The sequence below is a fragment of the Physella acuta genome, unplaced genomic scaffold, assembly GCF_028476545.2.
Source record: "Physella acuta isolate Inbredline_101_S28 unplaced genomic scaffold, ASM2847654v3 ptg001700l, whole genome shotgun sequence".
NCBI lineage: Eukaryota > Metazoa > Mollusca > Gastropoda > Physidae > Physella > Physella acuta.
In genome coordinates, this window is record NW_026733213.1 from 246,584 (window position 1) to 263,281 (window position 16,698).

The following is a 16,698-nucleotide window of genomic DNA, read 5'->3' on the forward strand; positions in this document are numbered from 1 at the left end:
TTTCGTTATTTATTTGCTGTGTCACTAATATCGTTAAACCTGTAGTAATGCACGTTGCGTTTTGACCATTAACTATTTTATAAAATATTCTTCTAAAAAAAGTATAACATTAAAAATATATAGACCTATAATTCACGTTTAACGGGTACCGACGTCTAGTATAAGAATATTTGAGAAATTTTAGGCGAGATTACTCCCGGTTTATTTTTTTGTTTGTTTTTTCGTTCGTCTGATTGGCTACTGGAGAGACAATGATTAGTTATAGCCGACAGAAATTAGCTTTATGACGCGTTAAAGATCTGAATGGGCAACGAAATCTTGTATTGAAGCAGCCATTTATTGTACTAAAAAGTAAAAACAAATAATGTGACGTCACTATTCACTCAAAGCAAAGTTATTGTTTGAAACTTTTAAAATTAATGTGGTTAATCTACCTATGAATAAATCAATTAATTAACGTCTTTAAATAAATTTGTGATTGACAGTCTGTCTGAGAACAAAACTTGTTCTCTACCTACATACTATTTTACAGCTCTACACATAGTGCAGATTCTCTCCTGTAACCAAACGGACAAACAAAAAAACAAACAAAAAAAAAACAAATAAATATTCAAACATGTTAACAAACTTGAGTTTTAGTAGTATATAGATAGATAGATAGATTATGTAACTTCTGACCTTATGAAGTTCATCCATTCAATATCCTCCTGTTCTCGTATGGCGAGAACTATTTTGTCCAGGGCTAATAATGCTGCATTAGAGTTGTCCTGGTCCGACCCCAGTGAGAAGGTCAATGATGACGTCACAAGTGTTGAGGCCGAGGTGACCCAGGTCATAAAGGTGAAGGTTGTTGGTATTTTGTCAAATATTTGTATGGCTGCCTGGGAGGTGGTCTCGCTAAGTCGGGTGTTGAAAACTTCAGAAAAAATATTCATTTTTTGGTTATTATTAAAAGGTGATACGTACACGATACGAAAAATATAGCCTGATCTTAGAGATAGAGACGATATGAACTAGTGGTAGAAAGTTATCATTACTTACCAGGCATCTCTCAAATAAACTAGACCCTCCCCAACCCATGGGGGAATGAGGCAAAAGCTAGGCGGAAACAGATTTAACTTCTGGCAACATTTGTTAAGAAAATGCTCGTTTTTAAATCTAGTTCCGGTCTGTCTGTCTAAGGAGCATTGCTTGGGCTGATAAATACTAAATACAAGAGAAGATAGATCGATAGAAAGAGAAATAGAGAGGAAGAGAAATAGAAAAATTGTTTTTTTCTATTCAAATACTTACAAAGACAATCATCAATGCTGGTCGTTCCCGTAACAACGGTGGACATGCTGTACGGACAGAGGTCACATGACTTCATCCCATATTTGGATTGGTGGGAGCCAACTGGGCAAGGGTCACACGGCTGGATTCCATTGTGAGAAAACTGGCCAGGTCTGCAGAGGTCTGTAACCAGACAAGGATAATTACAATTAGTCTGGGTCCTCGTTATCATTGATCGTACTCAAACGTGTTTCTGTGCCAGTGTGTATGACACAGCATGCACAACGTACCCAAACACAGAGCTCCTGACGTGGCCATCGCAGCTTGTGTCACTGTATTGTTAGGACATGGTGTACAGCTGAAGGAAATGTCCTGGTCCTGGTATGTGTCCTTAGGACAAACTCTACAGCTGTTGGTTGTGTTGTCGTACATGTGGCCAGGACCACACCCAGCTGAAAGGAAACGGGAAAAAAACAGACTAAAGTTTTCTGTGAGGACACATGTTTAAACTAGAATAAAAAAATGTTTAACGAAAATCAAAAGATGACTGTACAAATGAGTACAGGTCTTTAATAACACCTAGTGGCTGCTTCATGGCAATATTAAGGTCGGCTTTCTTTCTGTTTATGACATTCTCACTCTAGAATATTGCTCGAGTAAGTCTATGTAGAAGACATAATTAATATTATCATCATACGTCAAAGTATTGAGGAATAAAGGATGAAAAATAAATTTAAAATTACCACAAAACAACGTAGAGTAGATGAACTTTGTACCCGGCTGTTGGCAGACGTACGTGACGCCACTGGAGGCAAAACTCTGGAACTCTCCTATCTCTGGGATCTGGAACTGGCCCGAGTCTTCTAGATCATATAATTTGTCGTCTAGTGAATTAGCCAAGTTTTGGTAATGATTCAATGTTTCTGTATGTTTTTTTTCCTTTCCTGAATGTCCGAGGTCGATCGTTAAAGTTATCTGTTGTTTACATATGGATAATAACATATTGGTTTCATATGATCAATTAAATGTTAATTACATATGGTCTATTACATGATGGTTATATAATGCAAATTACTGTTGGATACAAATGGCGAATTGCACGTTAATTGATTATAGTCTATTACATACTAAGTAAATACACTCAATTACAGTAATGTGGGCTACATAGATTATGGTCAATTATATATCTGTTGGTTATATATGTAATGTTTTAATACATATGAATTATTATTTTTTTTAGAAATTCTAAGATTTCCTTTGAAATTCACTGAATATTTTAAAATAAAATGTTTTTTTAAATTGTGAGTTTACAAAGTAGAACGAATGTGCACTCACCTGGTACATGACAGTTGTGGCATCTCTCCTCCCCCTGTTCCTGCGAGTGACGGGACCACACGTGACCCGGATGCCAGACAACTTACAGCCAGACTCGGCACACTCGCTCATCAGCCCGCTCTTGTTGAGACGTGAGAGAAAAAGTTGTTTGATCTCCTCGTTAGTGACGTCACATGAACTCGTGAAGTACCTGAACTCCGTCTCCATCTTCACATCGGAATAAGAATTTCCAACTGTAAATGAAATGTTTAAGCAAACACAAGCTCAAGTACAATTACAAAAGCATTATATTTATTTTTAACTAGCAGCATATATATATATAACGGATATCTCTCTATATATAATTCTCTTCTGGGAGGGTGTGGGTAGTATCGTCCTTAACGACCTACTGATAGTGTTTTAAAGCAAATATTTTCAGTGGCAGCATTGGTACTGTCGTATTCACAAGTTATGAATTACTGAAAAGTAGAAAATAAAACAACTAAATAGCGGCGTATGATATACCTCGGGTCGGCTCGTAGGGAATATTTAAAAAAAAAACAACATGCAATTAAATGTATCTATGCAAATAGAGAAAATCACAAATAACCCAAAAAACTAACACTAAACTTAACCCTAACAAAAACCAACCACAACCAAGACTAAAAAAAAACCAGACGCAAACACAAACGCATATATTAATAAATATTAAGCGTTTACTTTTTGATATTTAAATATATTTTATAACAGTTGTCTTTATTATACCTACTTTTTTGTTATCTTTTAAATATTGCATTGCTATTTATTTTGCTTCTGCGTTATTATTTTTAGCCGTTTGGTTCTTATAAATACTCTTTTAATATTAGATAAATAAATTATGTGGCAATGTTAATGTCCTTATTGTCAATTTAAAATGACGTCATTATTACTTTGTATCTTTCGAAATTTGAATATCAATTGTATTTTTATCTACAAAAATGGACGTCATTCTTTTTTTTTGTACTTCTCGCGAGTTTAAACTTTATAAGTTTCGTTTCTTCTGACCTGATACGATTATTTCTCCATAGTTTTATTTCACATAATTTTGTATGCTTGTGAAAGATTTTTATCTCGAGTTTATTAATATATGCATGTCTTTCACCAACATATTATTATCTAGAGCATGGGTTCCCAACCTGGAGGTCGCGACCCCCTGGGGGTCGCGAAGGGCTTTCTGGGGGGTCGCCAACTGGTAGACTAATCCTTAGCATTGAAAAAAAAAGATATAAATAATTTGAAGAATATCTGAAATTCGGATTTATGGAATAGAGAAGAAACAATGCTTACTGTGCAAAGTTGTTCTCAGTCATGAGTCTATTAAATCTTCAAACCTAAAACGTCATTATGAGACGAGTCATTCTGAACACACCTACAAAGGTATGAAGTTCTTTCGTCGGCATGAAGCTAGTTGCAAACGTCAGAGATTTGATGGAACAAGAAGTTTTCACCAAGGAAACACGGCATTATTACAAGCATCATATGGCGCCGCATCGCATTAGTAATAGCCAGAAAAAAAATAATAAAAAAAAAAACACCTCACACACAGTAGGATAAAATCTCACCAAACCTTGCATGATGAAGATGGTGAAATTACTTCTTGGGGATTCCAGTGCAGTAAAGATGCAACAAATATCTCTGCCTAATAGTACTAGTCAGCGGGTTATAATAGTCTTGTACGTAGATGTTAAAGAGCACATTTTGAATGAAATCAAGTTTTCATCATTGTTTGCTTTTCAAGTTAATGAATCAACAGACGTGAGTTCGTGTTCGCAGTTGCTTGTCTTTGTGAAATATATTTATTCATATGTTAGGAAAGAAGAGTTGCTACTTTGTGAAGACATAATGGAGAAAATAAATACATTTTTTGAAACTGGATGATTAAAATGGGAAAATGGCTGTGGTGCTTTTACGGATGGTGCGTCATCTATGTTAGGGTCAAAGTAAGGCTTTCAGAAAAAGTAAAAGATTTAGCTCCCTAACAAAGGGGAATCTGTTTAAAAAATTGTGCAAAGACACGAATAACGATCACGAGCTTTTGCTTTTCTACACAACAGTAATCTGGCTGCCAATCTGGCTGCCATAAGGAAATGTTGTGAATCCGGTTATTGTAATGTCAGTGCAAGAGAAACAGGACCTTTAGATAGACTTTAACGACAAATTGTGGTTGGAGAGAGTAGCATACCTAGCAGATATTATATTCGAACATCAACATAAGCTTAACCTGAAGCTTCAGGGAAAATAAATGATAATCGTGGGCATTTTTATCAAAGTTGCTAAATTGGCGAAGAAAAATAAATCTAGGAAATATTGCCATGTTTGAGAAACTCTACAGTGTGGTAGATAAATCAGAATGTGAACTAAATAAAAATTTGAAAGAAGATTCTGGGTATTATTTGAATCTCTTGAAAACGAACTGCGACGTTATTTTCCTCTGAACTGAAAGAAGAAGAATCTGCATCGACCCACTCTCAGCATCCCTTGAGGTTGCAAGCATTCCCGATGAATTGATAGATGAAATCTTGGATTTGCGAAATGAATCCGCATCACGTACAGTATTACACACAATTTTGGTGTAATATACACCATTCATGCCCCAACGTGAAATTGATTGCCTTTCGAATTTTAGTTCCTTTTGTGTCTAAATATCTTCGGGAGAATAGATTTTCAAACTTCCCCAATTAAAAACAAAACAAAGAAATAAGTAAAATGCTGAGAATGACATGAGGTTGCCGTTAGCAAAACTCAACGGCAAATGCATGCAATTTCACTTATCGTACTAAAACAGTTATAAAAAATAATTCATATTGAAAGTCTACTAGAAAATCTTATTTTAGTGCGTATTAATTTCCTTACTAATATCGACCTTTTAATTCTATGGGGGTAGCGGGTCACTAACATTTTATAAAAGGGGGTCGCCACTCGAAAAAGTTTGGGAACCACTGATCTATAGAGACACAGTCTTGATTAGATGCAGAGGCGTAGCGAGGGGGGGGGCGGGCATTGCGGACCGCACTGGGTGACACCATTTAGGAGGTGACACCAAGGCAAATAATAGCAAAATATATAGAAAAAAATTTGAGGGTGGGTGCAAATCGTAATTTTGAGGGGTGGGGGGTGCGAATCGAAAGTCTAAGGGGGTGGAAATCGAAAGTTTGAGAGGGGGGGGGGGGTGCAAATCGGAAACGGAATGTTTGTCCCCGGGAAAGGTATCTACGCCTCTGGGGGGTGACACCATTAAGTGCCGCACCGGGTGACACCCAACCTCGCTACGCCACTTATTAGATGTATATATATATATATATATATATATATATATATATATATATATATATATATATATATATATATATATATATATATATATATATATATATATATATATATATATATAAGCTTGTATACTATTGTTCGAAATGAACAGCAAACAAGCTTGACTCAACTCACCCGTACAGCTAGGGACATCTTTTCGAGGCATCCACTCTCCCGTGGAAGCGACACACCTGTAGGAGTCTGGAGCATTGGCAGGGTAAGTGGTGTTGGCATTGCAGGTCAGGAAACACATCTCGCCTGTTGTCAGACTGTCACAGACCAGAGCCCCGTTTCTGGGTTCTGGAAGCTTAGTGCAAGCTTTAGCTAAATATATATATATATATATATATATATATATATATATATATATATATATATATATATATATATATATATATATATATATAATAGATATGGTAGTCACTGAATGACGGCGGTTGAATGGGAGTGAATATTGTTTATACTGTATAGCCTGTTCAGTTCATCCCGTAATTCTTAGTACTTCATCATGCACGGAGTATAGGAGATTTATTTTAATCGGGCAAAAATTATAATTCCAGATTTATTAAAATTTCGTCGTTTTATGCGTAATCGAGTCGGAAAAACTGGGCTTTGCAATTCTATGTGTGTGTATGTGTGTATGTGTGTCTGTAAACACAATAACTTTGAGTATCGTTACAGCTAAGTTGATGAAATTTTTTTCAATTAAGTATTCTATCAAATTTGTAGTTAGGTATTAATTTTCAGGAATTCAGATAACCGGAAGTTGGACTTGTTCTACTTTTAGTTTTTCAAAAGTCTATAACTTGAGTAATGTTTCATATAGATAAAAGAAATTTCACATATAATTAAAAAGTAATTTACTGCCTTCTGTTAAATTTAGAGTACTTTTTCTTGACAAGTAGTAGTATTTACGATATTTCCGAATTATCAAAAAAAAACGCATAGGAATTTATAAAGTACTAATAATATTCCGCACAACTATACACATATTGTTTGCCATTCACTTGGTGCACAATTCTTATTTTTTTATACGAGATTCTATTCTATTTTTAAAAAAGTAATTAAAAATTAATTAAAAATCATGTCTATAACCCGAGTTGCCATTCCCCGTAGTGTTATATAGAATATTTGAGAAAGATTAAGGGAGGTCACTCCGGGTTTGTTTCTGATTGTACGAATTGCGCACTATCTCTCTCTCTCTCTCTCTCTCTTTCTCTCTCTCAATATATATATATATATATATATATATATATATATATATATATATATATATATATATATATATATATATATATATATATATATATATATATATATATATATATATATATATTAATACTAATAGTTTCGCTGTCTGTCTATGTATCTGACAAGAACGCTCTGTCTGACAAGAACGCTCTAGAGAAAACACAAGCAAAATAAAAACATGCATAGTAATTCGAAAAACGAAGTATGACTTCGCCACATTTAGCATCTCAAGCCGGAGAGTGCACACAGTAATATGACGTCATTGATTCTCGAGTAAACATTTTGTCTAATCTAAATGGTTTTCGTGAAGAGTTTCTTGCATACAATTCTTCGGGTAGGGGCGAAGCCCCCCCCCCCCCTCCGCGTAAGAACGTCTGAGCCCCCCCCCCCTCCCCAACTCAAAAGAAATTTCTTCATCGATACTCTATAATAAAATTACCGCCTAATTAATGTGTCTAATCTAAAAAGTGGTTTTCTTGCAATTTCTTTAATGCAATTCTTCGGGTAGTGGCTAAGCGCGACACTAGTGTTTCTTTCAGACTTTTTCCTTCCCGGGGAGGGGTGGGGGTACTTGAAATTTTCGGGGGCGGGTGCAGAATTTTCGGGGAGGGGGCGGACACTGGAAAAAGTATATAATTATATTTCGTTGAATGGGACGGTAGACATGTTTTTTTTAGGGGGGGTGGGGGGTGGGGTGTGTGGGAGGGGGTGGGGGGGGGGGTGGGGGTGAGTGGGGGGGATGGTTTTAATTTAGACTTTTTCCACCCCGGAGAGGGGTGGGGGGTACTTGAAATTTTCGGGGGCGGGGTTAGAATTTTCTGGGAGGGGGCGGACACTGGAAAAAGTATATAATTATATTTCGTTGAATGGGACGGTAGACATGTTTTTTTAGGGGGGGGGGGGGGGTGGGTGGGGTGGGTGGGGGGTGGGGGTGGTGTGTGGGGGGGTGGGGGTGAGGGGGCGTGGTGGTTTTAATTTAGACTTTTTCCTCCCCGGAGAGGGGTGGGGGTACTTGAAATTTTCGGGGGCGGGGTTAGAATTTTCTGGGAGGGGGCGGACACTGGAAAAAGTATATAATTATATTTCGTTGAATGGGACGGTAGACATGTTTTTTTAGGGGGGGGGGTGGGGTGGGTGGGGGGTGGGGGGTGGTGTGTGGGGGGGGGGGGGTGGGGGTGAGGGGGCGTGGTGGTTTTAATTTAGACTTTTTCCTCCCCGGAGAGGGGTGGGGGTACTTGAAATTTTCGGGGGCGGGGTTAGAATTTTCTGGGAGGGGGCGGACACTGGAAAAAGTATATAATTATATTTCGTTGAATGGGACGGTAGACATATTTGGGGGGGGGGGGGTGGTGGGGGGGGGGGTGGTGTGTGTGGGGGGGGTGGTTTTAGTTTAGAGAAAAGAGACAGCACTATCAGCCTAGCGCCTGTTGTATCCTTCCTCAACGGGCCATTTTTCTCGTATATATATATATATATATATATATATATATATATATATATATATATATATATATATATATATATATTATAGAGCCTGCCACACTAAATTTTAAATTATTTAATCTCTTTACTTATTGAGTCATTTAACCTAATTCAGATCTAAGTATATCCATCCTGATTTTTTTAAAAAATTCTACTCAACAGTGTGTATCAGTTTTACTGTAGAACAATCAGTGTTACTAGAGTTGACCTGTTTAGTTTTAACTAAAAAGCTATCAAGGCGCACGAAAACCATAATTTATTTTTTAAAAATGATTTTTTATCGGAGTTTTTTTTACCCCTTAATAGTCTGTCAGCCCCCCCCCCCCTCCTCCACCCCACATTGCGGGATCTTGCGACTCATAGATTCCATTACCACAAACGTTGATAACCTGAGCAACTGTCGTTCTATCCTGAGTGACAAATTCCGAACGCTTTAAATAGCCGTAGTTTACTCACTCATTATAATTACTCGAGAGTCCTATGATCACATGTCAGCCTCAGCACCGTCACTCGACGTTAGAGATAACGCAGGTCACTCGGCACTCACGCGTTTCACGCTCGACAATTAACCTCTATAGATCTTTATTTTGTCTGTGATAATATTTTACAGGCGACAGAAAGTTCTAAATCATGTTTCAAATCGTTTAAAATCTTTATTTTCTGCTTCTAGTAGCTTTCATTAGATCGACCAGCTCTACGAGTGTAAACATTCTCGTGAACCCTAACTCACTAGACTGTTGGGGTGATCGAGTCTAGCTAGTTAATATAAGTTATCTCCCCTGCTAGCAATGAATATAGTAATATATCGAGTTATTTAATTTTGTTTCGAAACCATTTAATTCATTTTCAATGACTAATTAAACATCTAATTAAATTAAAAATTGATAGACTTCTATTGTCATCGAAGTGAAACGTGTCTGGAAAGTTTGAACGAAATCGCTGCATTAGGAGAGGGACGAAATTGAGTTACAAGATTTGCCACAAACAAACAAACAAACAATCAAATAAACAAGCAGACGTTGCGATTTAAATAATGTTTAAAACACGTGAAATAGTTTTACTTATTATATTTATCGTGGTTATTAAACTGTAAGAAATAGAACACTACATCTGTTTCCCCACCGCTGCTCTATATATTTGCTTACCACCCTTCATGGATAGAAAGTTCTAGACACAGGTGGAGCGTGTTTATATATATATATATATATATATATATATATATATATATATATATATATATATATATATATATATATATATATATATATATATATATAAATGAATAGACCATAAAAATACATTACCTTATATCACGTGACCTCTTGACCCACTTACCGTCACAGTAAGGTCTGGTTGTACCTGACCACGCCCAGGTAAGATTTCCGTCCGTGTCTCTCTGGCACCTGATGGAGCTGGCACCAAAGACCGGGTTCCCGTCCTGACAAGACAGACCACAGCTGGCCCCCATCACGTGACGGTCAGGGCAGGTGTACTGGATTAAATTCTTCCCGGATAGGTCAATGGATGGTGGCTCGCAATACACATCTGGAATAGAAAACAATATTTTAGAAATAAATATGTTCATTTAATTAAATTTGGTTATAAAAACTGTTTACATTAGAGAGCTAGATAAGGCATGTACAATCTTTATAATGAAATAAAAACCCTCTGCATTTCTAAACAGTTTAAAAAGGCTTGGAAATTTTAAATTTTTCAGACTTATAAAGAAGACCTTTCCTTAAAAAAACTATAAACTTTTCTTTAAACGTAATGCAAGCTTTGGAGTTTGTTTAGAAAAAAAAAAGACCCATAGCTTACACTCGACAAGAACAGTGAAGCTGCAGTTGCCGCTGTTTCCCTCAAGGTCAGTGGCCGTAACGGTCACTTCCGTTGTGCCCAGACTGAAGCTGGACCCTGACACAGGGTCACCTGTAACTGTGACCTTCATCCCAGAGTTGTCCTCAACTTCCGGTAGCTGGTAGATGACGTAGGTCGGCTCTCCTAGACTTGCAGCCTCCACTTTCATCTGGTCAGTGCAGCCGGCGGGGAAGTAGGGGGCGCTCACATCTAGGGGAGATCATTTATTGAATTATAGAGGGGTGCTCACATCTAGGGGAGATAATTTATTGAATTATAGAGGGGCGCTCACATCTAGGGGAGATAATTTATTGAATTATAGAGGGACGCTCATATCTAGGGGAGATCATTTATTGAATTATAGAGGGGCGCTCACATCTAGGGGAGATTTTTCATTTAAGAGGGGTGCTCTAATCTAGGGGAGATCATTCATCTACTTACAAAGGGGCGCTCAGATGTATGGAATATTATTTATTTAATTAATGTGACTGGGTAGTTCTTTATTTTTAAAAAGTGTGTAAAATTGTTTTATTATTTACAGCGACAATCAAAATGCATTGAGTAGCTTATGTGTATTTTTAAAAAAATGACATATTGTGTTACTTTTATTTTTTCTAGCTTTTATTTAACTCATTGTCCCTGTCTGTCGTCAGTCTGTCGTCAGTCTGTCGAGATCGAAACGGCCTAGCGAAATTACTGACAGATAAGGTTCGTAGTTCGTACGTAGTTCAAGACGTGAAGACAATGCAACATGACATTAAATTTGACTTAATAGGTTGCCTAATTAATTTTTTATGAATTAATTAAAATTTTGTCCAAATAAGTAGGCTGTCTCATCAAACTATTCCGCACTATTATACACCCGTCATCACGTTCATTAGGTGCGCAATGGTTTTTAGTCATGCAACTCTATTGATTTAAAAAAATTAAAGTATGGAAAAAAAATCATAGAAAACGTTTAAATAACAAGCTTTTATGTACTAATGCACTAAAATGGAGATCATAAATTATACACTACTATTTAAATAACTTTTTAGTGCTTTACTACATAAAATCTTGTTATTAAAACATTTTTATGCATTTTTTACAAGCTTTTATTTAACTCACTGTCTCTGTCTGTCGTCAGTCTAGATTGAAACGCCCGATTGAAAATACGTGCTCTTATAACTGACAGATACGGTTCATAGTTAGACCATGGGTTAAGAAATGAAGACAATGCAACATGACATTGAATTCGCTTTAATTGGTTGCCTGATTCATTTTTTTTAAACAAAACATTATTTTTATAAAAATTTACCTAAACAGTTTCCGTACTGTGACCATTGAATAGTAATGCCACAGGTAATGTTTGCCGGTCCGGTAATTTGGTAACCATGATTACACTTTAGGTGGCAGACGCTTCTGAAGACGAACTTGTCTGGACAATCAAAATTTCCATGTAGAACAAGCGGAGGAGGGGCGCATGAACTTGCTGTTAAAAAATGGCAGAATTTTTTAGAAGTTTAAGATTAATTTGCTTTTTGAATTTTCCCTCATTTTTTTATATTACTTTTATGAAATAAAAGATTTTCAAAACTCAAACAATTAGAAACTAAAAAAAAATCATACCGTACTAACGGAGAAAACAAAAGCCACATCGTAAAATCAAGAACAAATACATAAAATACTGTACATATTTTCAGACTTGTATATCTGAAAGTAGTCCCGAACTTATAACTGCTAATTTTGATTAAAAAATGCTGTTTATTGCAAGCTTTTATTTAACTTGCCTCTTCTGTCTGCCGTGAGTCTGTCGACAGTCTGGCTGTCGTCATAGATCGGCGGTTAAATTTTCGGACACTTATAAATGACAGATTCATTTTAAAAGTTGGCACATAGTAATTTAAATACAGTGTATTATTATATATTTAAAGAAAATCATTTTTTTTTCTCTTTTTTTATTGCATTATTACAGAAAAGCTTGTTATTAAAACGTTTGTTATGTATTTTTTTTGTTCATTTGTTTATTTAAAATTAGCCACGAGGCTGTATATAAGCTACTATCTATTTTTGTGGTTATTGAAAGTTATTGAAGTATTTTAATCGTGCAAACGTTTTTTAAAAAAAGGCTGTTTCTATAGCCCGATAGCATAAAACGTACCACCCCAAACATTATTGTTATATTAGAATATCCGAAAAGCTCCCGATTTTTAAAAACTTTTATTGGACATATAATAAATTTCACATTTATTAAATAATAGTGTGCCCGTCCCGCGGACTAGAAGAAAACCCATCCGGGGCCAGAGGCGTAGCGAGGGGGGGGGGGGGCGGGGGTGCGGACCGCACCGGGTGACACCATTTAGGGGGGTGACACCAAGGCAAAAAATAGCAAAATATAGAGAGAAAAAATTGAGGGGGGGGGGTGCAAATCGAAAGTTTGAGGGGGGGGGGTTGCAAATCGAAAACTTGAAGGGGGGGGTGCAAATCGAAAGTTTGAGGGGGGTGTAAATCGAAAACTTGAAAGTTTGTCGCAACGCCTCTGGGGGGTGACACCATTAAGTGCCGCACCGGGTGACACCCGACCTCGCTTCGCCACTGTCCGGGGGGCTGGAAGATGCGCCTGATTCGATAAAGTCAACGGTTAGTTTCCTATCGTGTCTTGAGTGTATAACCTTTTTTAAACAAAAGATTATTTATATTATTTATTATTATTTTCTAATTAGTCTATGATTTCTCAAAATCACTACTTTTTTCTTTTGTTTTTCGGTGTTATGAAAACAGGTGGTGAAATTAGACTTTTTGAGAATAATGGAAAGGCTCTCTCTGTGCGCAGACGCCGGGGAAAACGTGTTTTTAATATTCAACTCACTCTCAATAATTTAAGTTAATTTTTTTTTATCGCTTCCACATTGATTATTATATGTTAAGGTTCATAAGTAAAATAGAAAATGTTAAGATTATTTATATTTTATTCTAAATAGTCTATGATCTCTTATTTTTTTGTGTGGTTGTGTTGTGGTTGTGTTGTGGTTGTGTTGTGGTTGTGTTGTGTTGTGGTTGTGTTGTAGTTCTATTGTGGTTGTGTTGTGTTGTGGTTGTGTTGTGATTGTGTTGTGGTTGTGTTGTGTTGTGTTGTGGTTGTGGTTGTGTTTTGTTTGTGTTTATGTTGTGTTTTTGTTTGTTTTATTCTGTTCCAAAGTTAGAACATTTAATTTTAAAACAGATTTACCGTGGCGGAGCACGGGATGCAGCTAGTATATAATATAAGCGGCTAGGTAGTGCGTCAGTCCTTCCGTCATCGCTATAGATTTTGGAACCATAAAAGTAAACATCGCACCTTGCAGCGCTTTTCAGGGCATCGCAGTGTCTTATTATAGGTAAAAGAGTAGGGTTTGTTTATATAACCAGATAAAGTTATTTTATAGTTGCCACTGTTTTTACTCTTTTGCATGACGTAAAGAAAATATTAAATACACGCACATTCCTAAAACATATTAAAATAATCGATGTCAAATATCATTTTCGTTTATATTCCTAGAAAAAGTGGATATATTTTTTTTTAAATTTTGACAAGGGAGGTAATTTAAAAATAAATTAAACTCACGCTAATAAACAAATTGTGAATGCAAATCTACGGACGTCTTAGAAGGAATTAGTGTTGCAATAATATTATTAGCAAAATGTGAATGCAAATTATGCGGAATATGTAAGAGGAAATTTTGTTAGAAAAAAAAAATTAGCATGGATTAATAAAAGGCAATATTTTATTTATTTACTACTTATAATTTTTAATCAACTATTTGAACTATTATAGACGCGTCATCACGTTCATTGGGTGCGCAATGGTTTTAGTTATGAAACTCTATTGTAAATTTTTAAAATTTAAAGTACTGAAAAAAAGGCGTGAATTGATAAAGTGCAATACTTTAGGTAAAACACGGATATTTTAAATGCTGCCTATTATTTATTGTATACACTGAACGTACTGTTTAATAATTATTATTCTATCTTTCGGTTTGCGTACAAGCTGGGGGTTTTATAGTCATTCACTGAATCAGGCTCGTCTGCCGGTGCTCGGGCAGGGTTCATTGATTTTTATATGTTAAGGTTCACAAGTAAAATAGAAAAATGTTAAGATTATTCATATTATTTTCTAACTAGTCTATGATCTCTCAAAATCACTAATTTTTGTTTTTGTTTTTTGGTGTTAACAGATGTTGAAATTTTAGAATTATAGTATAGAGAATGCTGGGTGCGGACGCCAGGGAAAGCTTGTTTTTCGGTGGTGATTCCAATGTGTTTTCTTAGAACCATAAAAGTAAACAACACTTGCCGTACATTTATTTGCATCGCATTTTTTATTGTAAGTTATGGAGTAGGATCTATTTATGTGACTTAACTTTTTTGTGGTTGTGTTGTGGTTGTGTTGTGTTGTGTTGTGGTTGTGTTGTGTTTTGTTTTGTTTGTGTTGTGTTTTTGTTTGTTTTATGCTGGACAGGCTCTATTTTGGCGCGGGCGCCTAGGAAAGCGTGTTGTTCGGTGGTGATTCTAATGTTGTGTTTGTGTTGTGGTTGTGTTGTGGTTATGTTGTGGTTGTGTTGTGGGTGTTGAGGTGTTCTAGTTGTTGTATTGTGGTTGTATTGTGGTTGTGTTGTGGTTGTGTTGTGGTTGTGTTGTGGTTGTGTTGTGGTTGTGTTGTGGTTGTGTTGTGGTTGTGTTGTGGTTGTGTTGTGGTTGTGTTGTGGTTGTGTTGCGGTTGTGTTGTGGTTGTGTTGTGGTTGTGTTAAATTGTTTTTTGTTTTTGTTTGTGTTGTGTTTTTGTTTGTTTTATGCTGGACAGGCTCTATTTTGGCGCGGGCGCCTAGGAAAGCGTGTTGTTCGGTGGTGATTCTAATGTTGTGGTTTGTTGTGGGTGTTGTGGGTGTTGTGGTGTTGTAGTGGTTGTGTTGTGGTTATGTTGTGGTTGTGTTGTGGTTAAGTTGCGTTTGTGTTTTTGTTGTGTTTTTCTTTGTTTTGTTCTGTTCCCAAGTTGGTACATTTAAAAAAGTTTTACCGTGGCGGAGCACGGGTATGCAGCTATATATATATATATATATATATATATATATATATATATATATATATATATATATATATATATATATATATATGTATATATATATATATATATATATATATATATATATATATATATATATATATTAGGTTATTCATTGATGTATGATGTACTACTAGCGTTTACTACCAATCACAAAAACATACAACTTACGGACACAAACTGGCTCATCACCACTCCAGGTACGGTTTTTTTGGCACTCTTGTCTATCACTTGCCGGGTTGGCCAGCTCGTAGCCTTGGTGACACGTTGTTACACATACAGATCCGTACTCGTTCCGTATCAGTGGGCAGGAAATATCAGAATCGTTGAGTTGTGGATACTCAGGACAGTGAATCCCTAGGGCAGAGACAAACGATTGTCCTGAAGGTATTCCACGCGGACAGTAACAAAAAGAAACTGATGTACTTTAACAAGGGGATGTAATTTATTAAATCAGCCTCACTTTGGACGATGACCACCATCGTGCATGTTGCTATGTTCTTCGCGTCATCTGTGGCTGTAAACGTCACATTTGTGTGTCCAACGTGGAACTTGTAGCCCGATGCTATATCACTTGACACATTCAAACTGACACCGGAGTTGTCACTGACAAATGGGGCTTCCCACATCACGGGGACTGGGCTACTCTTATGACCAGCCAAAGCTTCAATTTTGTTAGGACAGGATATTCGCGGGGCTGTTTTATCTATAGTAAAAATGTAAATAGTGATGAATCTGTTTCATTTGACTTTGGATAATAAAACAAAGAGTGCCAGTGCTCAATCATTGGAGTTTTTTTTTTCCTTTACTATAAACCTGCTGTTCCTATAAATTAAATTAAACGTCTGTAAACATGATTTAAAAAGAAAATATCTTGAATTACTCACCTAAACAAGGTTCGTATTTAGTCCAGCTTTTATCAGCATGGCACTTGACTTGTGTGAGGCCAGCTGTCACGTAATCATCAACACATGTCAGCGTACATGTTAAATTGTAATAGGTGGTTGGCGGGCAGTTAAATTTTCCTTTGGGTGTTGTTGGAAGTGGGCAGATTATCTCTGTGTGCAGTTGGAGTAGATATATCAAACAAGTTAATT

The 16,698-nt window shown here is 36.4% G+C and overlaps 1 protein-coding gene across 1 annotated transcript in view; it reads right to left on the reverse strand.

Moving 5' to 3' along the window:
• Positions 1 to 16,698, reverse strand: part of LOC131929966 (uncharacterized) — a 61,681-nt gene that overhangs the window by 21,534 nt on the left and 23,449 nt on the right. Inside the window, exons 8-19 of the mRNA XM_059286351.1 lie at positions 16,489 to 16,659; positions 16,065 to 16,307; positions 15,773 to 15,958; positions 11,822 to 11,995; positions 10,486 to 10,734; positions 10,003 to 10,212; positions 6,070 to 6,258; positions 2,608 to 2,840; positions 2,016 to 2,247; positions 1,563 to 1,724; positions 1,294 to 1,455; positions 679 to 916 (exon numbers count right to left, since the gene is read on the reverse strand). Coding sequence (XP_059142334.1) covers positions 679 to 916; positions 1,294 to 1,455; positions 1,563 to 1,724; positions 2,016 to 2,247; positions 2,608 to 2,840; positions 6,070 to 6,258; positions 10,003 to 10,212; positions 10,486 to 10,734; positions 11,822 to 11,995; positions 15,773 to 15,958; positions 16,065 to 16,307; positions 16,489 to 16,659 — 2,449 coding nt within the window. The remainder of the gene's footprint in view (positions 1 to 678; positions 917 to 1,293; positions 1,456 to 1,562; positions 1,725 to 2,015; positions 2,248 to 2,607; positions 2,841 to 6,069; positions 6,259 to 10,002; positions 10,213 to 10,485; positions 10,735 to 11,821; positions 11,996 to 15,772; positions 15,959 to 16,064; positions 16,308 to 16,488; positions 16,660 to 16,698) is intronic.